Here is a 26,899-nt window from a genome sequence, read left to right as displayed (position 1 = left end):
ACAAATATTGTTCAGCACTCAAGTTCAAAGCTAATTCAGCATTTAGAACTTGGTGGGAATCTCTCATAATCACACAAGGTGAGGTAAGTCACTTTCCAGGGAAGTGTGGTGGTTTCTGTATGTTATTGCGACACACATAGTATTCCTCTATGGGGCCCAGTCTGCCATCGTCATTGTCATACCCCTTCATCTATGTACCACTTCTCAACAAGCTTTTAAGCTGAAATAAAATAAAGGACGCTAGCGATCTAAAACAAACAAAAACAGAAATTGCTGAAGAAACTCATTCGGTCTGGCAGCACCGATGGAGAGAGAAAACAGAGTTAACATTTCAAATCCTGCGACTTTTTTCAGAGCTAGAAGCAGCTGGGAAAAGGTGGTATTTAAATTGATGATGGGGCTGGGGGCAGAGGGGAAAGGAGTGAGCAGAGAGTTGGAGAGCAGACCAAGAACGAGAGAAATAATAGGTTTGGTAGACAAAAGGATTGTTGATAGTAAGCTGGGAAGCTAGATAGGTGATCATGGAGCCAATGAGAAGGTGCAAAAGGGTTGGCTGTGCTGAAAGCAAGCCATTTCATGGCAGAGCCTGAAGTAGTGGGGGTAGGTCACAGACAAAGAAGGAGGTGTTCTTACTTTAAAATTGTTCAACTCAATGTCAGGTAGGTGGAATAGTCCATCTTCCGCAGCTACACTGGCACCATCCCCCAACTTCTCCTCTGCTACATCAATGACTGTATCAACGCTACCACATGCTCCCACGAGGGGGTTGAACAGTTCATCATTTTTACTAATACCTTCCACACCAGCCTCAAATTCATCTGGACCATCTTGGAACCTCCCTCCCCTTCCCGGACCTCTCCATCTTCATATCTGGTGACCGACTAACCACAGATATCTGCTACAAACCCAAGTAGTCCCACAGCTACCTCCTGTAAAAATGCCTTCCCTTATTCCCAATTCCTCCGCCTCCACCACATCTGTTCCCAGGATGACCAATTCCACCACATAAAATCCCAGATGGCCTCCTTCTTCAAAGACTGCAACTTCACCTCCCACCTGGTCTACATTGCCCTCCAGTGCATCTCCTCCATTTTCCGCACCTCTGCCCTTGAACCTCACCCCTCCCAAAGCAACAAGGACAGACCGCCCCCTCCTGCCCTCCCGGCTCTCACCTTCCACCCCACCAACCTCCATATACATCGCATCATCCTCTGCCACATACAAACAGACCCCACCAACTAGGGATATATTTCCCTCCCCAGCGTTCTGGAGAGACCATTCCATCATGCGACTCCCTTGTCAGATACACGCTCCCCCCCCCCCCGCCCCCCCACCAGCCCACACCCGACTCACGGCACCTTCCCCTGCCACTGCAGGAACTGCAAAACCTGCGCCCACACCTCCCCCCTCACCTCTGTCCAAGGCCCCAAAGTATCCTTCCACATCCAACAGAAATTGACCTGTACCTCTACTAATGTCAACTTCTATATTTGTTGCACCCGATGTGGTCTCCTCGACATCAGGGAAACAGGACGCCAACTTGCAGATCACTTCAGAGAAAATCTCTGGGACACCCACACTAACCAACCTCACCACCCTGTGGCTGAACACTTCAACTCCCCCTCCCACTCCACCAAGGACATGCAGGTCGTGGGCTTCCACCATCACCAAACCCTAACTACCCAACGCCTGGAGGAAGAACGCCTCATGTTCCGCCTTGGGACCTTGCAACCACACAGAATTAATGTGGATTTCACCAGTTTCCTCATTTTCCCTCCCCTCACATTATCCCAGTCCCAAGTCTCCAACACAGCACCGCCCTCTTGACCTGTCCATCAGCTTTCCCATCTATCCATTCCACTCTCCTCTCTGACCTTTCACCTTCTCCTCCACCTTCATCTACCTATCACATTCCCAGATACCTTCCCCCTAGCCCCAACAACCTCCCATTTATCTCAGATCCAAGGACTTATGCCTGAATGTCGATTCTCCTGCTCCTCGGACGCTGCCTGACCTGCTGTGCTTTTCAGCACCACACTTTCGACTCTGATCTCCAGCATCTGCAGTCCTTACTTCCTCCAAACTGTAAGCTGAGCACTGCAACAAGCCTCAAACAGAGATATTGGCCAGGGAACACAATGATGCGTTGGTGTGGCAGGCAATTGGGAGCTCAGGGTTATTTTTACAGACAGAACATAGATGTTCTGCAAAGTGGTCACCCAGGCTGCATCTTGTCTCCATAGTGGGAGAGGTGACTGCATTGTGAGCAGCCTTCAGCTGTTGTGTTTCTGAGGAGTGATTTCTGACATCATTGAACCAAAGCACCTTTGCTAAGTCAAAGTCCATCGTACAAGAACAGAAGATGAATTCTTTCCTAAATTTTAAGCAGTAAGTCAGAAACTATATGACAAAGCTCAGTCATCTTCTCCTGAAACACTGACCAGATAATGGCACATCCATTTGTAAGTGGATGGAATAAGATTTCTTCTCTCTATTCTTAATAACTGTTCTAGGCCCAATGTTATTGTCTACAAATGACAATTGAACTGTACTGAACTGAATATTTCAAGTTTACTTGACTATGAAAACCCATCTTAATTTATAATAGAAATGAGGTTGTAATTATAAAGTTCAGTTGTTATGCAAACTCCAACAGGGTATGTCCCAAAATGTAAACTGAACAATATCGGCTTGCAAAATGCACAGCTAAGGACAGGAACTGCTATGAAATGACTGTGATGCATTGTCACATGAGCTGTGTTAAAAGCAGAAATTGCGAGAAATAGTCTGGAGGTCTGGTAGCATCTGTGTGGTGATAATCTAGTTAATCAGAACCCAGATGAAGAGGTTACAAACTGAAACATTAACTCTGTGACTCTCTCCCCACACAGATGCTGTAAGACTGTGCTGAATATTTCCAGTGTTTTCTGTTTCTGATTCCCAGCATCCACTGTATTTTGCTTCTGGAATTGTGAAAAGATTTGGTGTCTCTTTGAGATGTCAGATAGGATTATCATGTATTAACATAAATGATATTTCTTTCACTGATTCATTCATTGATGTGTTGTAAAGATAGGACTCCACCTTTGACAGTATATTTTAAAGATACGTAATCTGTTGTGTGTAGGTTCCTTCAGGTCCCACACGGTCTAAGATGGATTGTGTTATTTTTAACTTTATATGGATTAGGATATTCATCTTTAACTACTGGAGTCTTGTAGTGTAAACAATATGAAGTATATTAAACTATTGCAACTATTTAAAGATTGCATGAACGTGACCTATGTTACTCAGAGATTACGAGGAGCACACGAGACCCGGGTCTGTCTCCTGCAAGATCTTCCTTTGCTCTCCCCAAGTCTTGAAGACATTGACTCAATGGGTGCTGGCAGATACAATGGAACTCCTGCCAATCCACTGAATCAGGAAGTCGGTGCCATTGACGTCATCATTGTGAACTACCAGAGAGGTTGGATTTAGAAGTCTTCAACCTGTTGTCGCTGCCTCCCTCCCCCCACCCCCATCCTCAATATATTGCCTTGTTACATGTAATGTTTGTTCTGAGGTGGGATAGGGTGTTGATAAGGGCTTGATCAAGTCAGGTCTGCTGACTCTGGAGACATGTTGGAGCAGTCAAAAGGATAGTGAGTGTCAAATCAGCCTGTTTTAAATACAGAAACATAGAAACTAGAAGCAGGCAAAGGCCATTTGGCAGATTGAGCCTGGTCCTCCATTCAATATGATCATGGCTGATCATCCAACTCAGTCCCCTCTTCCTGCCTTCTCCTCTCCCTTTTGTTCCCATAACCCTTATCGATTTCTTGAAAGTATTCAATGTTTTAGCCTCAACCATTTTCTGTAGCAAAGGATTCCACAGGCTCCTGACTCTCTGGGTGAAGACATATCTCCTCATTCTTGATGGCCATATCAGTTCTCTGAGACATCAGTGTTATAAAAGGCTCTCCAAACTTCACTCCTTATCCCCACCCACTTCTCATTCTACCTCATATGCCCGTGCCACTTGATATCAGTCAGTTACTCCATGACATCGCTATAGACACTCACCCAGTATCCACTACGGGGAAATCTCAGGAACCATATAGAGATGTATAGAAATTAAGACTGTAACAGTGAAACAGCACTTTCACGCTTGGAAGAAAGCACATTCATGAAACCTATTTAAAGGTTTTAAATCACCTTAAGTGAGCAATACATTATTGAAAAAACAAACCTGTTTATAATCACTTTAAAGACAGCTACTCCTTTAATACTATTAATATTCCTTTAACTAATTAATACTGGCAGTCTCAAAGTTTTGTCTTCTGGTTGGGTTTATAGATTAGATTACAGTGTGGAAACAGGCCCTTCGGCCCAACAAGTCCACACCAACCTGCCGAAGCGCAACCCACCCATACCCCTACATTTACCCCTTACCTAACACTATGGGAAATTTAGCATGGCCAATTCACCTAATCTGCACATCTTTGGACTGTGAGAGGAAACCGGAGCACCCGGAGGAAACCCACGCAGACACGGGGAGAATGTGCAAACTCCACGCAGTCAGTCGCCTGAGACGGGAATTGAACCCTGGTCTCTGGCACTGTGAGGCAGCAGTGCTAACCACTGTGCCACCGTGCCGCCCCTTACAGGAGTCCCGTTGTCTCTTAAATGTCTTGGCAGTAGTCTGTGTATATTTTAACAATAGCCTTTTATTTACAGACTAACTGTTTACACATTGTGTATTTACCCAGCTCAGAGTTTCTCCCCAGTGTGATCTCTGTAACAGCTCTTTCTCAGTCATCATCTTCCATCATGGTTCAGTTCTAATCTCTTAGACACATGCTGTTAATCCATTACTTCACACTGGCGACGATGTTAACTTTTTCTCAAATTCCAGATTTCTTAATTGAATTTAAGTTCCTTAAGGTGGAACTGATTAGATATCTTCAGGTCCCCCTGAATTGTCCCGTATACACGGTGCACATTGCATTCCTCATCAGTTTGTAATCGTACCTTGTAACCTTTAATGATGCCGTTGTGTGACTCAGGAGGAGGGGGTTCCCAGCTGATCACAATGCTGCCATTCCTACTTTCCGTCGTTGCTACAATCACACTGTGGGGAGCAGCATCCGGCACTAAACATCAAGCACAAGAGACACCGTGTTAACAGCAAATACCAAAAGCTCACATATGGGCAAGAAATGAGCCTCATTCCAGATGAAGGGCTTATGCCTGAAACATCAATTTTCCTGCTCCTCAGATACTGCCCAACCTGCTGTGCTTTTCCAGCACCACACCCTCAAATATGGGCAAGAAATGTCCAAACCGACAGCAAAGGATAGATTTTTGGGAATTAATCATTTATGAAAATGTAATATATGAGGATTACTCTTAGGAAGGCTTCAAAATATTAACATTCAATGTGGGTCTGTACCGAGAATTCACAAATGTTGAGCTCCTGTATCGTCCATTGGAAATAGAGAACAAATCATCTCAAAATTATATTTCTGCTTTTTAAAAATTCTTTTATGAGATTCTGATATCGCTGGCTAGACCCATGTTTGTTCTCCATCCCTGGAGAAGTGGTGATGAGCTGCCTTCTTGAATGACTGCAGTCAAAGTGGTGTAAATACCTAAACAGCGCTGTTAGGAAGGAAGTTCCAGGATTTTGTCCCAGCGACTGTCAAGATGTTGTGTGGCTTAAATGGGCAGTGGTGTAGACAAACTGCTACCTTCATCTCTATTTAGGTGGAACAGGGTGTACGCATGGAATGTGCTGGGGAAAGAGAATTGAAGGATTTCTTGTAGGTGCTATATGCTGCAGCCACTGAGTGTCAGTGGTGGAGGAAGTGAATGGAAGATGGATTACCAATCTAGCTGATTGCTTTGTTCTGAATAGCGCTGAGCTTCTTGAGTGTTGTTGAAGGCTGTACTCACTCAGGAAAGTGGAGAATATTCCATCATACTCCTGACTTATACCAAATAGACAAGTGGATAGGCTGTGGGGAATCAGGAAGTGAGTTATTTGCAGCAGTATTCCCAGGTTGTTATACCTCCTGTACCTTTGATGTTCACTTATCCTATTGATATTGGGACAGCACCACTCTCCAAAGGAACTTTTACCACATGCAAGATATATAAAATGAACAACACTGAGTGACAACTCTAGTCACATCCTATAACGTGAAGAGAAAGGCAGACACAAAGGAAGGAAAAGCTTGCATCAACTTGCAAGATGAAAATTTAAGTGCAATGTGATGACGATCAGATAAACTATTTTGGTGTTGTCGGTTGAAGGAGAAATACCACTTTCTACTTTTCAAAATGCCAAAAGCTATTCAAAGAGTGTTGGAGGTAACTCTATAGGTGGCATGGTTTCCTCTCCATTATAAGGTTCCGGTTTGAAGTCTCACTACAGGGCATGAACAGAAACATCTCAGCTAATTGAATGAAGCACTGAGGAAGCATTACACCTGTCTTTCAGTTGTAGAATTAAACCAAAGCTCTATTTGCTTACCTGGGTAGACACACACATTCCCATAGTGTTATTTTCAAGAAGATTTACCTCAGCATCTTGGCCAATACTTAGTTCATAATCAACATGAAAAACAGAACTGGTTGTTATTCCATTGCCACTTGTCAGAAATGGCTGAATGTGTATTAGTTGAGTGTATTACAGATTATGGTTTCAAAGAGTGCTTCGCTCGGCTGTAAAACACTTTGGGAAGTGATCATGACAAATAAGTCAAGTAAAGGTTGACAATGGGGATATTAGGGTGGAGTTTTCTCCTTCCTGTAGATGGTATCAAGGGGAAATAATTGGGTGAGTTAGCCTGGGGAGATAGCCATCCCCATTTTGCTGTGGCACAATTATGTTTTGGGCAAGAAGATCCCTGGAAGAGTTTTCTCAACCCACCAGCAAATAAGACCTTTAGCTGGCTATGTAGAGCCTCAGCTCACCACCTCCCTAATCCTCTGCCTCCCCAACAAGCAAGAAAGCTAGTGAGCTTCCCGTATGCAAAACCGGAGTGACCCACTGGAGTTGTTTGGTGGGGTAGGAGAGCTCCATTTGTCCTAATCAAAGTATAGACATGAATGGGGGGACAGGAGATGACATCTGGAAGCCATACTGCTGTCATTGCCAAAGTCTCCTCCTCCCCTCCTACCCATGCCCTTGACCCACAAACCCAACCTCACAACAAGAACATGGTAGCCCACAAACCCACCAACACACTAAAACAGCAGCTAATGAACTTGAAAGACCCTATATAGACAACAAGCAAAACTAATGTCATTTACAAAATACCATGTAAGGACTGTAAAAAACACTACATTGGACAAACAGGTAGAAAAGTAGCTACCAGGATACATGAACACCAACTAACCACAAAATGACATGACCCTCTCTCACTAATATCCTTACATACAGATGAGGAAGGACACCACTTCGACTGGGACAACACATCCATCCAAGGACAAGCCAAACAGACACATACACAAGAATTCCTAGAAGCATGGCATTCTAATCGGAACTCAATCAACAAACATATTGACTTGAACCCAATTTACCACCCCCTAAGAAAAAGAACTGGAGGTGACATCACCATAGGAAATGACATAACTGGAAATGACATCACCAACCCAAAGAAACCCAAACGTATGAATAGAAAGCAGGAATCATCAGCAATGCTTTGCCCGGAGGCCCACTGAAGATGTTACCTTGTATGGTGACGCAACATCTGAACATGAACCTTCCAGCTCAGCGAGCAAACCTACATCCAGAACCTCAACCTGAGCAACAAATCTTCTCAAAACCCACTAAGAACATTAATGATCTTGACGCCATTGGATCCCCGAAAAGTAGGCCTTGACCCAGAAGCCACCAGGCAATCAGAGGTAAACCAAGAGAAGACTGTTGAGGTCTGTGATAGGCTGTGAAGCTCGCTGTCACTCATCTGTCAGCTTGCAACGAGGCGATCGGTGTCTGTTTGAGCGAGTTATCTTGACAGTCACCATCTTACAGGCCCACCCAGCACTTAGCCACAAAGAATAGAGGATTCTACCACTGGGCTAACTTCATATCTGAGAAATGCATGTCTAACACTATACAATTTCTTCTGTGCTGCAGTGAAGCACCTGCCAAGACTCTTTTGAACAAGTATCTGGAATGGGATTTTACCACTATGTTCGGACTCAGAATCAAGAGTGTTATCAACTGAGCCACATTATAACACTGATGATAAGCCTCAAACCCCTATAGCTTGTACTTCAAGTATCTATGTTCTAGACATGATACCCCTCCCAACAGTTATTACCCATTGTAGGGGGCAATCTTGAGTCTTCATGTCTCACCTTCCTCGGGAACCTTTCCATGCTTTGTATTGCTGAATGCACTACGGAATCTGCCACTGTATGCCTGAATCTTGAACTCGTACATGTAGCCCCTCTTTAGGGAAGTCAGGACCATGCTCCTCTCAAGGGGGTGGGCAACCTGCTGCTCCATCCATTCCACACTCAGAGGTAGCAGAGAACGAAAGGAAACCATAAATCCTTCGATGTATTGGGATGGGGAAATAACCTGCCAAAGGAGAGGAAACTGAATGAGTTTTGTGCAGATTGGTGAACTCCCTTTTTGACCATAAGCTTAAGTACATAGCAACAAAGAGAAAATTCATGTGGAATGACTGGGTTTAGCAATTCCTGATGAAGGACATATGCCCAAAACATCAAATCTCCTGCTCCTTGGATTCTGCATGACCTGCTGAGCTTTTTCACCACCACACCTTTCAACTCTGACTCTCCCGCATCTGTGGTCCTCAATTTCTCCCATTAGCAAGACTAATTGATCTTACGAAAAGCAGTATTATGAGGGATACAATTCTCATAAATAACCTCCAACCTCCCTGTCCTGGTCACTATTTGATGGTGACCTTGCAGTTTTCTCTTCACCCTAGCCATGATCTTATACTCCTCAATCAGGTGTCCCCTCAACCTTCTCTGCTCCAAGCAAAACAACCTGAGCCTATTCAGGCTCTCTTCACAGCTAAAATGCTCCATCCCAGTCAATATCTGGTGAAACTCCTTTGCACCCTGTCCAGTGCAATCACACCCTTTCTATAGTGCAATGACCCGAACTGCACAGTACTAAAGGTGTGGCCTAACCAGATTTCTGTACAGCTCCAGAATAACCTGTGCCTCGACTGATAAAAACAATGATCCCATATGGCTTCCTGACTATGCTATTATCCTGTCCAGCCATCTGCTTGTATTTGTGGCCAAGCACCCCAAAGATCCCTCTGTTCTGCTGAGCTTCGTAGTGTTTTATCATTCATTGAGAATTCCCTTGTCTTGTTACTTCCTCCAAAGTGCATTACTTCACATTTATCAGGGTTAAATTCCGTCTGCCACTGATCTACCCACCTGACCAATCCATTTATATCTTCCGTTTTTTTATCTTTTTATAACATTAGACCTTCTTCCTCACTGACAATCGCCTGGTCAATCTTTGTATCATCTGCAAGCTTCCTCTCAAGATTCTTACCTACATCATCAACAGTTCACATAAACAGCACTGATCCCTGAGCTACAACACTGCATAATACACCTCAGTCTCCCAAACAGTCTTCTACCACTGCCCTCTGACTCCTGCCACTAAGCCAATTTTGGATCTAAATTGTCAAGTTACCCTGGATCCAACTTGACAAGTTATCCTGGATCCCATGTACTTTTACCTTCCTTATCAGTGTCCCATGTGGGACATTGTCTAAGGCCTTGCTGAAATCCATATAAACTAAATCCCCTACCCCACTCTCATTTGCACACATGGTCACCTCCTCAAAACATTCAACCAGATTTGTTAGGTATGACCTCCATCCAACAAAACCATGCTGACTATTCCTGATCAAATCTTGCCTCTCAAAATGGAGATTGATTTTCTCCTTCAGAGTTTTTTCCAACTGTTTCCCTACCACTGATGTGAGGCTCACTGGTCTGCAATTCCCTCATTTATCTCTTCATGAATAGTGGAAGCACATTAACTGTCCTCCAGTCTTCTGGCGCCTTCCTTGTGGCCAAAGGGGAATTAAATATTTAAGTCAGTGATTTCTTCCCTCATCTCCCAGAGCAATCTTGGATACAACTCACCCGCACCTGCGGGTTTGTCCACTTTTAAGTCCACCAAAACCTCCAATATCTCCCCACTCCCGAGGTCAATATACTCGAGGACCTCAGTGCATATCCCCAAATTCTCCTTCTCCCGAGTGAAGACAGATGTGAAGTACTTATTTAATGCTTGGGTGGCACGGTGGCTCAGTGGTTAGCACTGCTGCCTCATACTGCTAGGGATCTGGGTTCAATCCCACCCTCAGGCGACGGTGTGGAGTTTGCATGTTCGTGCCATGTATGCAGGTGCTCCAGCTTCCTCCCACAGTCCAAAGTTGTGGGAGGGGTAGGTGGATTGGTCATGAAAATGTGGGGTTGGATCTGAGGAGGATGCTATTTGGAGAAGTGGTGTGGACTTGAAAGGCCTGTTTCCACACTGTAGGGGATTCTATGATTCTCTCCAACTTTACCAATGTCCTCCTGCTCCACATACAGATTTCCCTAATGGGACCTACCCTTTCCATAGTTATTCTCTTCGCCTCGATATACTTGTAGAATCTCTTGGACTCTCCTTAATTTTGCTCATCAGTGATTTTACATGCTTCCATTTTTCTCTCCTAATTGCACTCCCTGCACTCCTATACTCCACTAGGGCCTCCATTGATTTGCACCCTTTGTAAATGTTGTACCCTTCACTTGCCCATTTCATCCAGCTCTGAATTTTCCTTGCTATCCAGTATTCTCTGGGGTTGTTGCTCCTACATTTCACCCTAAAGGGAACGTGTTTGAATCCGTAGTCTGCCCAATTCCTGTTAGATCACTTCCCACCAGTCTGCTGTCAATTTTCCCAGCAGTAGCTGTTCCCAGTTTATTTTGGCCAAGGTAGCCAAACATGCAATCCTGAGTATAATGTGAGGCTCCATGCCAGCATTATAATGAATAATGAATATGTTTGATATTAGGTTTGATGTAGATTAAAGCTCCCTTGAGGTATATATAACTTAACTACTCCATAAACTAAATATAAGGTTAAGATCCTGATGGAGTTAATGTCTTCATGATTTGCCTTACAATGAGCAGTGAAGAGTCTCCCTTTCAAAGGTTTCCTCAAACACGTGCTATGTCAATATAACTTTTAATGTCATTGAGTCATTCTCATTTACCTAATTTCCTGAGGGAATTGATTGATTACTGATATAACCTTCAACTTTGGGGAACTCCAAATTTTCAGTGATTTCCAAACAATAAAGGAAACTCTTCAGGAAGTACAGAATTATAGAATTGTTACAGCACAAAAGGAGACCATTCGGCCCATCATGTCTGCACTAACTCTCAGAATGAGCAATTCAGCTACAGCCATTGTCCTGCCTTCTCCACAGAACACTGCACATTCTTCCTTTCCATATAACTATCTAATTCTCAACTGAATACTGTAACATCAAACCGTTCTGCACCACACTCTCAGGGAGTGCATTATGGACATGAAAGTTAGGAGCAGAAGTAGGCCAATCAGCCCCTTGTGCCTGCTCCACCAATCAATAAGACTATGGCTGATCTGATTGTAACCTTGGTCAATGTCATGTAATCCAGGCTTTCCTGTGATCGTCACACTGAGTGGCTTGCTAGGCCATTTCAGAGAGTGGTTAATCAAATACATTGCGTGGGTCTGGAGTCACGTACACTGCAGGCCAGACCGGGTAAGGATATCAGTTCTTTCCCTGAAAGTTTTTAGTGATTTTTTTCCCAATTGACATGGTTTTATGGTCAACATTAGACTCCTAACTCCAAATGTTTTATTTTTATTGAATTCAAATTCCATCACCTACCATGTCTGGATTCATGGCACATTACCTGGGTCTTTGAATTAATAGTCTCATCATAATACCATGAGATCTTCGCCCCTCCCCTCCAAGGATGACTATAATAGTTGTCAACCAAAGTAAAACTTATGTACATTTATATTAAATTCCCCTCATGATAAATGACAATGTTCTATTAGTTTTCCTAATTACTTGCTGTACCTGCATAATAACCTTTTCGCACTTGAATACCCAGATTCCTCTGCATCTCAGAGCTTTGCAATTTCTCACCGTTTAGATATTATGCTTCTTTTTTTATTCTTAAGTGGACAATTCCCACGTATACTCCATTTGCCGCATCTTTGTCCATTCTCTTAACCCAACTGTATCTTTATGTTGTCTCCTTGTGCTCTTTTCACAAATTACTTTCTACTTATCCTGGTGTCATTACCAAATTTGTCTACCATACCTTTGTCCCTTCACTACAGACTTAAAGTGCATTAGGTGTTAGCCTAGGGGCAAACAAGGGCAGAGTAAAAGAGCAACTTCTTGTAAGTTAGGCTTAGAAACCAGATCCCTACCTTCCAGTGGAGATAGACATGTGCAGATGATGGAAGAACAGTAACGTTGTCAAGGTAAATCCTAACATCCAACAACTCCCGATGAGTGTCTTTCTCCTTGTCTCTCTGGCCAGAATCAACAGCATCTAAAAGATAATAAAAATCCAAATCATGAACCCATCCGGGCAATGTGGGATCTACTGCAGGTGTAGTAATACATCCTTCCTTTCTAATGTTGATGGGTATTTTCAATATTCAATGTTTTGATTTAACGTTCCTTTATTGAACAAGGAATGGTCCATTTTAAACAGACAGATAGAGGGTAAGAAAGGACTAATTGATCCATCAAATCCATTTCATGTCAACTCTGTGCACCATGCCTCCTCAAAAAAACCAACCATGTGTCTTTCTGAGGGACAAAAGGTAAAGGAAAAATTAATTCAAGGGAAGGAGAATTCAAAAAAATCCTCTTCAATCCCTGAAAGCAAGCACACAAGTTCAAGAAGACCACAGTTACTGGAATTAACATCCCCCAATAGGGGGAGGTGATGCCCTAGTGGTACAGTTGCTGGGCTGTTAATCCAGAAGCCCATATAATGTCCTGGAGACCCAGATTCGAATACCGCAATGGCAGATGGTGGAATTGAATCGAATTTTTAAAAATCTGGAATCAAGAGTCTAATGATGACCATGAATCCATTGCCAATTGTCAGAATTGACATCTGATTCACTCACTTTCGGGAAGGAAACTGCCATCCTTACCTTGGTCTGGCCTACATGTAACTCCAGACCCACAGCAATATGGTTGCCTCTTAACTACCCTCTGGGCAATTTGTGATAGACAATTAATGCTGGCCTGGTCAGTGTCCTCATTTCAAGAGTGAATTAAAGGAATACTGTAGCAAACCTCTGTGTGTTGTTATGCCAACCACAGTTAGAAACCTATCCAGCTCCCTTTTTAAGATTTATGGAGATTCTGAATTCACAGTATGAACCAGCAACTCATTCCATTGCCTAGTTACATTTTGTGAAACATGAAATCCTATATCTAGTACTCTGCTGACATAACCTATACCTTCCCTTGGTCTTCCCTAAACTATTTAAATCGATCAGCCTATCCACATGGACTGAATCTCATGGCTTCAGTATTGTAAAGATCTGAATAATTGTCATTTATGCATTTTTTGACAGGCATATGGATGTACATGGAATAGTGTAGGTGGGAATGGGCTTCAGATTAGTATGATTGGGCGGCGCAACATCGAGGGCCGAAGGGCCTGTACTGCGCTGTAATGTTCTATGTTCTATGTTCTATCAAAAGAATAGCTCTACAAAACTAACATGGCAACTGAGGATCTCTCAAACCCTGTCCCTACTCCCTACTCCTTTATGAGCAATATATGTGACAATCATTCTTATCTCATTATTCAGTTCATTTTTAGGATGTTAAACTTTAAAGCTTCATGTCACTTTTCTACCAGCATCTTTGGCCGGATGTGGTTTCAGATTACTTCCCTCTCAGGCTTTTACCAAACCTCCTTATAAGTCAAGCATTTCAAATGTAAAACTCACCTTGCACAAAGAGGGAGATGGACACAGAGGCTGCACCCACCAGATTTTCTGCTAGGCAGGTGTAGCGGCCTGCATCATTGAGAGTAGTGTAGTGTATCGTTACTGTGTTGTCAGAGTTCACCTCGTACCTGTTGAATGAAAACTATAGTTAGAGCGCAAAGAGGAATATTAATTGCCTTCCATACTCAGCTTCAAGAACCAACTCACTCTCGGGTCAGATGTGAATGGGACCAAGGGACTTTAACGCACCTCACTGTTCATGTGAAACCAGACAGATGTTAGAAGATAAATGAAGGATGGAAGAATATATTAGCAAGTCCAAAATTAAGAGCAACAGTTTTAATTTTAGCTTGGCTATTGAGGATGAGCTGCACTGTCAGATAAGACAGCAGACCATCAAACTGGGCAGCATGGACAGGTTGGGCTGAAGGGCCTGTTTCTTTGCTGTAAACTTTTATAACCTTGGTCTCGTCATAAAATATTCCAAAAATTGTTTGAAAGAAGAGAGCTAGGAGCTGGTAGGTGGGATTAGTTAAGTTTAGGATTGTATTTGGCATGGACTGGTTGGACCAAAGGGTCTGTTTCCATGCTATATGTCTCTGTGACTCTTACAGGGTTCTCCCTGGTATCCTGAGTAATTTTTATCCCTTGGAAATTCTGCCTGGTTTGTTTCCTATATTACCACTGTGACTAAACTTCAAACGTACTCTATTGGCAATAAAGTATTTAAGAGTGCTGAGGATATGGATGATTCAAATACAACTTGCTTCTTTTGTTTCTCTTCCAAATTGTTCTGGAGTAACAATCAAACAAATGCTTTAGTTCAGGGAGTATGTTCCAGCTGGTGACCTGGCAGGAGGCTGGAAGAACACAGCTAGGCAGCATCAGGAGGTGGAGAAGTCGACATTTCAAGTGTAACCCTTCTTCAGGACTGGGGGTGGATGTAGGGGGAGTTGCAGATAAAGGGGGAAATGGGATCAGGGTGGTGAAGTGGGGATAGGTGAAGACAGATGGATGGTACGACCTGGTTGGTCAATGGGAGGAATGAGTCCGATTGGTGGCAGGGAGGAGTGACAGGGAGGGGGAAGAGAAGGGAGTTGGGGAATGAGGAGGAAGGTCATTTGAAATTGGAGAAGTCAGTGTTGAGTCCACTGGGCTGTAGGCTGCCCAGGCAGAAGATAAGGTGTTGTTCCTGCAAAAGGAGCCATGGCTTGTTGGTGACCTGGGCGCATTGCCCCTTAAAACCAGTCTTTACTCACCTCCCTGTGGGAAGGTCACCATTTTCCTTCAGCCAGTGTACACGTGGCATTGGATCACCACGGACCTCACAGGGAAATGTCACGGTATCCCCAGCTGTTACTGTCACATCACTCGGCCTCTGGACAAAGGTCGGCTTTTCTGGAGTGTAGTAGAGACAGAGTTACGGGATTGCCAGCAAAAGGAAGTGAGTCATAACCTGCTGCCGGACTTTGCACCTTCACCCACTTCTCAAACTCAGACTGAAAACATTAGATTGAGGCAATGTCTAATTGTTCATATGGATCACATTACATTACTGAAAGTTGAGCAGGAAGTTCTCCTGAATATTACCAGGGCAATATTGCCAAAAACAGAATAACTAGCCATTCATCTCAAGTTCAATGGAGTAATCTTGTATGCTTGTCATCATATATCCTTCTAAAACACAGATCCTTGTCACTGCCAATTACATTCTCAATATTTTGCACACGAGTATTAATTGTAAATTCGCTCGTACCTAATATGGACATACGTGCAGCCCTGCTCTCTCGCCGACCCACTTTATTCATCGCTATGCAGATGTACACTCCCGAGTCACTCCAGTGAGTCTGGGAAATGATGAGCTTGCCAACAGTGATCTGCAGTAAAGGCCAAAACCTGGAGCTGAGACAAAGTCCAAGTGGACAAAAGCTTTCCTCATGACATTCCCTTGCTAAACAGGTAGAGCACAAGATTCATTGAAAGAAAACTGAGAGTTACTGTATTACAGTTACAAAATAGTGGATCAGTCAACTTGTCCAGCAGGTTAAGTTGCATTTCCTGGGATTCCCAGGATTTGAGTCACGATCTCAAATTTTTTGATTAGACCAGTTGTCTATCCATGCCCTATGTTCAATGTGATAAATATTTCCCACAGCATCAACACATTTTTAAAAAGAAGTCAAATGTCAAAGTTTTACCCAGTGTGGAGAAGAGTGAGTGTTTTTACAAGGACCCAAGAAAGACACAAAAAAGCAGTAGCCCATTTGAGGCTGCTGATATTTTCATTATGAACATGGCTGATTCTCAACTTTATCCACGCAGGAGATCCCAAGGAACTATAGGCTCCCAAGCTCCCAGGTCATGTAAATGAGACTCCAGACTAAAGATATTCCTTTTGTCTCTCAGTATTTACATATGTCATGTCTAGCATGCATTAATGATCTGTTTTCAAAACTCGAATGGATGGATATCCTCGGTTAATTATTGGTGTAGCTGTGAGCACATACAAGATTGTGCAGCAAGTGCTGCCCCGTCATGGAATCACATTGAACAGGAGACATTTTGTTCTGGAAATTGCAAGCACAGGCTGGCTAAGTCTGGTCTGTACTCTGCAGATTATCCTGGTTTAGATAAGTGAGGATGCCACTTATACAGAGTGTGGCGCATTCCACATTAAATGAAACAAACTCTCCCCAATTGGTTTCCTCAGTGGTTAAGTTTCTGAACCTTACACATCACAATGCCTTTCCATTCACACCAGGCAACAGACTGGCCAGGCCAGGTATGAAACAAGTGATGGACTCACTCTGTAACGGTCGTCTTTTACATTCAGAGGTGCCCCATTCTTCTTCCATGTGACGGTGGGCTCTGGGTAGCCTCGAGGTGGCAAGCACTGTATTTCTGCCTGTTCACCCAAGGCCACCACTACATCACTTGGCTGCAGTCTAAAGTCATCCCGCAAGGCTGAAATGAAATAAGATCATGAGCATATGCGTGCTTAATCCCTAGGCATTCCCTCTTCTGATATTCCCTGCGCTAATATTGATGCTTAGATACCATAGCCCTTCCATTTACAGGCTATCAGAACCATACAAATCATTAGAATGGTTCATTCTGTCACTGCCATAACATGAAAAGACAGATTTTATTTTTTGGTCCTTGAGCAGCACAACATACCTCAGAGACATGATGTTAACTAACCCACCCCCACCCCATTCCACCACAGGCTCTCTACTCTCCCTTTGCCCATCTCCCATCCTGCCTCACCTCACGTTACCCCTTTCCAAGGGTCACTCTCCATCTCAAACTTGTGCTCTCCACCAGTAATGCAATTGCAGGCAACGTCATTTTGAAGCCAATGTCCAGTCATGCAAATAAGGTCGAAGAGCCTAAAACAGCCCAGGCCTCACTCTGAACTAAATAAACTGTCAGTTCCTGTTCTTGCCCTGTATCCTGGATGCTTTCCTCGTTATAATCAGGTCTCTGTGGATAGTGTTTGGGTGACAGCTATCCTCAGACTTACCACAGGATGAGACACTTGTGTGCCAGACATCCCTGTAGAATTTGGGTTTGAAATCTAGGATGACACTCTGAGGTTGTATTGGGAGACTGGTGCCGTTTCAGAGCACCTGTCCTTCTGTTACTGAGCCGAGTTCCTCCTGACTATGTTGGTGATTCAGGGTCACATCCTTAAAGGCCACCTGAACATGAAAAGGAAAATCCTCCAAAGACTCCCCCAACATTCTTCAACTGTCCTCTAAGGTGGATGCAAAAGACCTGACTGAACTATTTCAAAGACAAGACACTCCTTGGACGGTGGAACTGCTGGTGTCTCATCACTTAGAGGATCACATGGTGGCTTTAGCACCCTGACCACAATCTTTAGTTGAACAGCCAATATGTCCTCTGTCATTGAATGGCCAATCGCAGAAAAATCATGTCCAGGGGTCTATTCCCAGCACAACACTTGTTTGACCTTTCATTCGATTCCCACACGGGGATCCCAAAATCATCCAGAAACATTCAGTCCCAATAATCTAACAACAATTATTCCAGAAAGTTCCTAAGGACATCACTTTAAAAGGCAGAGTAACTGAGATGCGACTCTGTCTTACAGGTCTGAACCGAATAAAGAGATTGCTCAATTCCAGGCATCTTTGGTCTGGATCAGGAGTGTGTTGGTGATAACAGCGAGAGCAGCTCTAGCTGCTACTGAAGTTAGGGGGCAGGATGGCCTGCTATTTTTGCCCATTGTATGTACAGGAGATCCCTCCACCTCCCTACCATGTGCCCCCCCCCCCCCCCCCAACTTCAAACAGAACCTCCACTGACACAGAGAAGCTGTAAAACCTCATCCTTTGAGCCCTGGATCATCCTGCACAGAGCTGCTCTGAAGACCATGCCTTCATTGGAAATGCATGTGAAGATTCCACACGTTCCATTCCATGAAAATGCTGTTAAAACCTGCATGCACTCGCTACAGGTTTCTGATTCAGCATTTCCAGGCCACATCAAATTATGACAATCAGCAATTAGGAATAAAACTGCGTGTTAAATTTGGACTTTTAAAGAAGCTACTTTTATTAGGGATTGTTATCACTCTCTGGCCCAAAATTAACCCGCTTTCATTTCAGTGTCAGGGTGCAATGAGGGCTGTGAGCCAGCAGAGGGATTCTCAGTCCTAATAAACAACGTTAAAAGTCACACAACACCAGGTTATAGACCAACAGGTTTAATTGGAAGCACACTACCTTTCGGAGTGTCACTCCTTCATCAGGTGATAGTGGACGAGAACCTGGTGATGTGTGATTTTTAACTTTGTACACCCCAGTTCAACACCGGCATCTCCAAATCATGACTAATAAACGATGGTCATGTTTAAGGCTTGGGCAGTGAGGGGAATCCTTTACAACAGCAATAGCTTCCCAAACGGAGAATAGCTCTTCACCAGCCTATAATACACAGCAAACAGCTCATTTTCTCATCACCCTGCAACACACTGGACAATAGACCCCAATTTAACTTTACAAACAATAAATAGCTCTGTAATGTGATCTAACTTCCAGTGTTCATACTCAAGAATGGATATGGAGTTTGGTAACAACATGTAAATAACTGCAGTATGAGACTAGACAGCAGTCACTACAATGAGGAGCATACTTCTTTCCCATTGTAGTCAGTCCCCAGCAGTACTCCTTCAAACAATCAATGCCATTATATTGTTCATGGGGGCCTAAGTGATTTGTAAGGTATAAAGTAAAGAGATGGGACAGCCATTTAATCGACCCTATTGCCTCCACGCCAGTTAAATCGGTGGGAGTGAGATTTTGCGATGGTCTTCCTGCCCCATGGCCTGTTCATTCATTTAAAGTTACCACCTTCCTGCCTTTCACGTACCAAGCAGATGCAAGGTTGGTTTGTTCAGTGAAGTGCCCGCTTTCCCATCCATGGACTGAACAAACTTGTCCACCTTTCACGTGGCTAGCAGGAGGTGGACTATGCAAGGGTTCTGAACCTCTGAGCCGCTACACCCTGTCAAATAAGGCAACAACAATATGGGCAAGTTCCATATGTGAAGAACACCTCATTGGAGGCTTACACAGTTTGGGAAAGCGAGATGAAGGGGAATTCATGTTATCAGACACCCTAAGAATAGTGGCATCCTAAAGAGGTAGGCATCTACTCTATTCCTATTGCAGTGCAGCATAGCTGCTTGTCCAAAACAATGCCTTTACAGAGTGGAGCAGGCCTCACAGCAACTGCTTCATTACGGGACAGGATACCCTACTCTCAGGAAGTGAGGCAAATGAGGGGTTTCTTCAGATTGAATTACCACAAGTACACAGAGAGGAAGTAATCACTGATGTTAGCACCCCAGCTATCTCTGGAAGGAATAAAGAGCATAAAACCCTTTTCATATCTTCCAATAGAGAGTGATTGTTTTGTCTGGTTGAAGCATGTTCAACATAGGTAAAAATCAACACCAGATTATAGTCCAACAGGTTTATTTGGAAGCACCAGCTTTGGGAGTGCTGCTCCTTCATCAGGTAGCTGTTCAACATGGCATCTCTTGTGAATAACAGTCTCCATATGCATTGCTTTCCTGATGTACACAGGTAAACTCCAGCTGGTGTGAAAGTTCCCGAGGGTGTAGAGTGCCTGGCATTCTCCTTTTCCAAGTTGGTAAACATAGAAGAATGCTCCTGGAGCAACCTCAGGCAATTGAATTGTTGCAGAAAAAGTCAACAGTACATTAGTCACCACAAAGACACTTTAAAAACCAAATCAAACAATCAATTAAAACACTGAGTAATAGCGTTAATTTGTAATATTGGACTGTTTAAATCTAATGGTGTACACAGCACGGCAGTTAACAAATCTGAAAACCCATCTTATATTTGAAAGTGCAATGATAGGAATAAACAAGATAGTATGGGAATTTGCGGATATTACATTAGTGCATCATATTAACTTTATTTGCATGCATCCACCAACAAACTGATGAATGTATCACCTACACATCAGTGGAGTACAAACTCAGACTTGGCCCAAAATAGGCTGTGATTGCACCTAAAATTTTCAAAGTGTTCAAATGTACCTTATAACTTAAACCTTTCATAAGTCTGCATCACTATATTTTGAGACTATCAGTGTGGCTCACAGGTTGTGAGGTGTTTCTGGAAGCAAGTCAGCGGACAGAAAGAGGCCGAGGAGTGAGTAGATAGGTAGTATGACAGATAAATAGAGGCCACTTGTTAAATAACAAGAAACCAGAGGGGCAGACTTATCTGTACTGATTTGAACACTAACAAGAGTGTGTTCTGCTGTTTTAGCTCCCTATTCACTGTATCCACAAAATCCAATTCACCTCAATGAGTGACAGTAACTCACCAAGGCTCCTCCAACAGCACCTTCCAAACCCGTGACCCCGACCAGCTGAAAGTCTGAGAGCAGCAGATACATGGGAGTGCCATCACTTGCAGGTTCCTCTCCAAGCCGTACCTTGGAACCAAATCGGCATTCCTTCACTATAACTGGGTTAAAATTTGAGATTCCCTTGCCAAAGGACAAGGACTGCACTGGTTTGGTATGACAGCCCTCGACCACCACCACCAAGTTCAGGGTAATTAGGGATAAGTGATAAATGCTGGCCTCGCCAGGGATGCCCACATCTTGTGAATAAATATGACAACGAGCAATGTTCCTAAGGATGCACTTGTTCAGGAAGAATCATCATTATATGATAATGCAAGAATACAATATTAAAAACTGCAAGGATTCCTGTGTATCTGCTTGAACTATCTATGTTCATTACCCCTGTGGCTTCACTGAAATTTTCCACCATGTATAATTGTTTTAAAATGATTTGAATGGTTCCCTGGTGCAATATTACATAGCATTTAAAGCACAGAAGCTGTTCATTCAGTTGATATTTAAACTCCACATGATCCACCTCCCACTCTATTTACTTCATTGCACCCTACTGGCAAAACCTTCTGTTCCTTCCCTCCTCATATACTCAGCAAGCCTCCCCTTAACTAATCGACACTATTTACATCAACAACTCTGTGGTGGCAAGCACCACATACTTTTGGGGGAAAAGTTTCTCCTGACTGAATTTATCAGTGATTCCCTTGTATTATTGCCCTTGCATCAGAAGTGAAAATATCTTTCTATGTCTACCTTATTGCACCTTTACAGAATAAAAGGAACCCAGATCTGTGCAGTCCTTTGATAGTTTAAGATTAATGGAAGTTTTGTGATAAACTTCCTTTTTGATGTAGGTGAAAATCTTCAAAGGCAGCTTGAAAGAAATGAAACCCAGGATTCGCAGTCCACCACTTTCTTGGATGAGGCCTGTGCTGTTAAAACCATTACTATGACTTCCCACCCTCTCAGTGGGACAACCCAGCTCCTGTTTTTAATTAAAATCCTCACTGATGATTATACCTTCCAGGCCTTCTGCCGCGCGCTCTCAAATGTCACCACGGTATGATTTGCCGCCTCAGTTAACAGACAGGGTCTCTCTCAGTCCCACAATTCTTTTGGACAATCTGGCTGACACAGTAAATGACTAACAAGACCTCTGGGAAGCTGTAATGTTAATGAGGGCCTTGTAGCTTCTTCAAAGCTGCAATCACTAACATATTGTTCATTTGAAGGCCTGCTCATGCATACCGGATGCTATTTAATTGCAACACAAATTAAGTGTAAATTATTTTTCTTAATGAGCACAGTTGGCAGTAACACTCTGTCACCTTGCACCTCGGGGAAAAGAAAATGCAAGAACCGAGTGTTCTGTAGAGGGTGAAAAGACAATACTGTTTGGGCAGTAAATTCTCAGTATTAAGAACACTTGTAAAGCAGTTAAATTAGGGGCTTGGAACAAGCATCTATAAATATCAGTAACACAAGTCTTTGCATCTCTCTCTGGACTCTACTGGTCTTTGTAAATATAGCTTTCTTAAATTATTAAAGGCTGTTTCAATATCAGACATTAAAATGTTAAGTTCATGATTTGAAATGCAAACTTTGGAGGTGGGTTCAGTGGATTCATAGCTTTCCAGGACCACCAGGGATTATCAACTTTATGTCTTTCTCTCTTTCACCTAAACACCAGCAACAGAATTCCCACTGTCTGGAAGACAGAAGATCTAAACCCCAAATTCCTGCCATTTTGTTATTGTTGCTGGACTTAAAGCATTTCCAACTTTTCAGTTTATACAGCAGCAATGAGAAAGGAACCCTTGTGGTGCTAAAAGACTATTTATACATTTGTGTTAATCAGTAGTATCTCTGTAAAAGTTAATGATCGGTATCTTTTTTGAGTGTATCCACTGAAACTAAGGAAACCAAAAGCAACACAATGAGACATTTTCACTATACTTGGATCGACTCTAAAGGAAGGTTTTTTATAAATATTAACCAACAGGAAAAATATTTTTCATTAGTATAAGATCAAATTGAACTGATGAAGTAAATATTAAAGTATATTGGCTGAATTTCCCCTCTACCAACCTAACCCCCACAGCATCCAAAACTAAGAAAACAACCAGCCAAAGTCTGCAGAGAAATGATTAAACTCTTCCTTTTGTAATGGTGTAACTTGTGCCAATCATTGACAGACACAATCAACCCTCGATTCCTTGCATGGGTGTCAAGCTTTAATGTGGAACCAACTGTAAGATTTTACAACGTGACCCTTATGACTGATGGATTCACTTGGCCATAACTGTAGTTATAGAGTCATAGCCATAGAGATGTACAGCACGAAACAGACCCTTCTGTCCAACTCGCCATGCTGACCTGTTATCCTAACCTAATCTAGTCCCATTTGCCATATCCCTCTTGACCCATATCCGTCTAGACCCTGCCTATTCATGTCCCCATCCAGATGCCTTTTAAATGTTGTAATTGCACCAGCCTCCACCACTTCATCTGGCACCTCATTCCAAGCACGCACCACCCTCTGTGTGAAAAAGTTGTCCGTTACGTCCCTTTCAAATCCTTCCCTCTGGCTCAGTGGTTAGCACTGCTGCCTCAAAGCACCAGGGTCCCAGGTTTGATTCCAGCCTCAGGCGACTGTCTGTGTGGAGTTTGCACATTCTCCCCATGTCTGCATGGGTTTCCTCCGGGTGCTCTAGTTTCCTCCCACAGCCCAAAGATGTACAGGTTAGGTGAATTGGTCATGCTAAATTGCCCATAGTGCTATGTGCTTGAGGGAGATGGGTTTGGGTGGGTTACTCTTCGGAGGGTTGGGGTGGACTGGTTGGGCCGAAGGGCCTGTTTCTGCACTGTAGGGAATCTCATTTAATCTCTCACCCTAAACCTACACCCTCTAGTATTGGAGTCCCCTACCCCAGGCAAAAGACCTTATCTATTTATCCTATCCATGCCCTTCATGATTTTATAAACTTCTGTAAGGTCACCCCTCAGCCTCTGACGTTCCAAGGTAAACAGCCCCAACCTATTCAGCCTCTCCCTATAGCTCAAATCCTCCAACCCTGGCAAATTCCTCATAAATCTTTTTGGAACCTTTTCAAGTTTCTCAATATATGGGGTGGCATGGTGGCTCAGTGGTTAGCACTGCTGCCTCACAGCGCCAGGAATCCAGGCTCAATTGCAATCTCAGGTGACTGTCTATGTTGAATTTGGACATTCTCCCCATGCCTGCGTGGGTTTTCTCTGGGTGATCTGGTTTCCTCCCAACAGTCCAAAGATGTCAAGGTTAGGTGAAGCGGCCATGCTAATTTGCCCATGGTGTTCAGGGATGTGTAGGTTAGGTGCATTAGTCATGGGAAATGTTGAGTAATAGGGTAGGAGAATGGGTCTGGGTGGGATAATCTTCAGAGGGTCGGTGTGGATTTGTTGGGCCAAATGGCCTGTTTCCACAGTGTAGGGATTCTATAATCCTTCCGGTAGGAGGAAGACCAGAATTGCACACAATATTCCAAGTCAAATGCATTGGTTTAGCTTCAATGTTGCTCGTGGACTTTTCAACTTTAGTTTTTGCAGAGAGTTTGGGAGCTGCAAGAATAATGGCCGAATGATTAGTTTAAAGAGTTGCATGAAGGTACAGGAATGAGTTCTTGTTGGGGTTCTGCTCCCACTACCACTCTACCCGCAACAACCAATGGAGATTTACCCACGTGATCACTCAGTTTACCTTCTGTATCAATAGGGCAAGAAATGGGATATTAGACCTAAACATACCTCCTGGGATTGGCACAATAATTCCAAAACACACTGCTTCACAACACATCATGATAGTGCTGGTTATGTGAACAGCCTGGCTAATGAGATTTGGAAAGGAAACTCTGTCAGAATGCTTTCCATTTTGTTCCTGACAATCCTTCAGGCCAATGGGACATTAGGTAAGGTGAGCTGGTCAGGCTATTAGTACAAAGTTTATCAATGAAGCACATTACTGAATCTCTGAGCCAGTTGCAATCTTGAAGTACTCCTGAGTATGTTTGCAGTCCCTGAGCTTCAAATGTGGCCAGCCTGAATCTAAGCTTTCAGGACAGTCGTACATGTCCAGGGAGAGTCTGTGAGATCATAAGACATAGAAGCAGAAAGTAGGCCGTTCAGCCTAAGAGCAAACTATTGCAGATGCAGGAATCTGCACTCAAAACAAGAAATGCTGGAGATCACAGCAAGTCAGGCAACATCCATGGAGAGAGAGCAAGCTAACATTTCAACTCGAAATAACTCTTCACCAGAGCCATTCAGCCTATCCAGTCTGCTCCACCAATAGCGGACAAGCTGCAATTCTAGTGACATTGATTACTCAGTAACTTATTTTAAACTTTCTTCAGCTTGACGCTGGGTTTCTGTTTGGAAAGGAACCCAGAACTCAGAAGTATGTTTCAGAATGATTTCACCCCTTGTCCTAGACTAGGCAAGCAAGCAATCCTCTCAAGGGATTTGTTACATCTTCTTTATGTGATTATTAGTTCCGAATGGCAAATAATTCTCAAAACAATTGCAGTCAGTCTTCTGCTGCCAACTGTGAAAGTGGAAACTGTATTAAAGATTAGCACCGACTATCAGAACTGCTGAGCTAGCTCTGCAAGCAACAAAAAGTGCATTTTCTTCAGCTTGGCTAGATTCAAGACAGATGTTGTGGCCCTTATAGTCATATACATAAGACCAATTTCCTGTGTCCTGCTGAAAGTCCCCTCCTTAATCATGCCATTGAACAGAGGAGTATGACATGGAGTCATAGAGATATACAGCACAGAAACAGACACTTCGGTCCAACTCTTCCATGCCGACTAGATATCCCAACCCAATCTCGTCCCACCTGCCAGCATCTGGCCCATATCCCTCCAAACCCTTCCTATTCATAAACCCAACCAGATGCCTTTTAAATGTTGTAATTGTACCAGCCTCCACCACTTCCTCTGGCAGCCCATGCCACACAAGTACCACCCTCTGCATGAAAAAGTTGCCCCTTTTATATCTTTCCCCTCTCACCCGAAACCTATGCCCTCTAATTCGGGACTCCCCCACCCCAGGGAAAAGACCTTGTCTATTTATCCTATCCATGCCCCTCATGATTTTATAAACCTCTTCTAAGGCATCCCTCAACCTCCGAAGCTCCTGGGAAGTAGGAACAACACAGTAAATCCAAAGCTCAGAACTACATTTCCATTATACAAGGAGAACAAAATTAGTGCTTCTCCCAATGTGCAAGGCATTCTTAAAAAAGCTATCTTGGTTATATTTTTCCAATTTTCTACCTTCCGTTGTTAAGAAATGTAACTCACAACATGGTGGTTCCGTGGTTAGCACTGCTGACTCACAGCACCAAGGACCCAGGTTCAATTCCAAAGTTGGGTGACTGTCTGAGTGGAGTTTGCATATTCTACCTGTGTCTGCATGGGTTTCCACCCACAGTAAGGGTTTGTTTCTATGCTGTATATCTCTACGACTCTATGTGCAGGTTTAGTGGATTGGTCATGCTAAATTGTCCCGTAGTGTGCAGGCTAAGCGGATTAGCCATAGGAAAATGAAGGGTTATAAGGTAGCAGGGTGAGTCTGGGTGGAATGTCCTAATTCCACACCATAGAGGTTCTATGATCCTGTGAACTCATGTGATGTGCATTGTATCTGCATTTTGCTAGCTAAACATAAATAGTCCTCACCCACTCCCTAATTCCCTTGATCAGAGTAAGGACATTTGTAGAAAATACATTCCAGAGTCTCTCTTTTTCTGAGTTTTTTTGGGTAGGAAAAGTCCAGAACTTCAAAAAGTAAAAACAGTCTGTTATCGAAACATCAATACAAGTGTTTATGTGGACAGTAACCCATCCACTTGATTGAGTTAAACAATGGTTGAAGAAATCAGGATAAATCAAGCTA

General features: G+C 43.3%; 1 protein-coding gene across 2 annotated transcripts in view; it reads right to left on the bottom strand.

The window, feature by feature from the left end:
- Positions 1-26,899, bottom strand: part of robo4 (roundabout, axon guidance receptor, homolog 4 (Drosophila)) — a 143,565-nt gene that overhangs the window by 59,938 nt on the left and 56,728 nt on the right. For both annotated transcript variants that reach the window (XM_072593110.1, XM_072593111.1), the window contains exons 3-9: positions 16,839-16,996; positions 15,789-15,909; positions 15,292-15,430; positions 14,033-14,160; positions 12,482-12,606; positions 8,353-8,578; positions 5,014-5,135 (exon numbers count right to left, since the gene is read on the bottom strand). In XM_072593110.1, coding sequence (XP_072449211.1) covers positions 5,014-5,135; positions 8,353-8,578; positions 12,482-12,606; positions 14,033-14,160; positions 15,292-15,430; positions 15,789-15,909; positions 16,839-16,996 — 1,019 coding nt within the window. The remainder of the gene's footprint in view (positions 1-5,013; positions 5,136-8,352; positions 8,579-12,481; positions 12,607-14,032; positions 14,161-15,291; positions 15,431-15,788; positions 15,910-16,838; positions 16,997-26,899) is intronic.

The sequence above is a fragment of the Chiloscyllium punctatum genome, chromosome 23 (genome assembly GCF_047496795.1).
Source record: "Chiloscyllium punctatum isolate Juve2018m chromosome 23, sChiPun1.3, whole genome shotgun sequence".
Lineage (NCBI taxonomy): Eukaryota > Metazoa > Chordata > Chondrichthyes > Orectolobiformes > Hemiscylliidae > Chiloscyllium > Chiloscyllium punctatum.
This window is presented reverse-complemented; position numbering and strand designations above follow the sequence as displayed.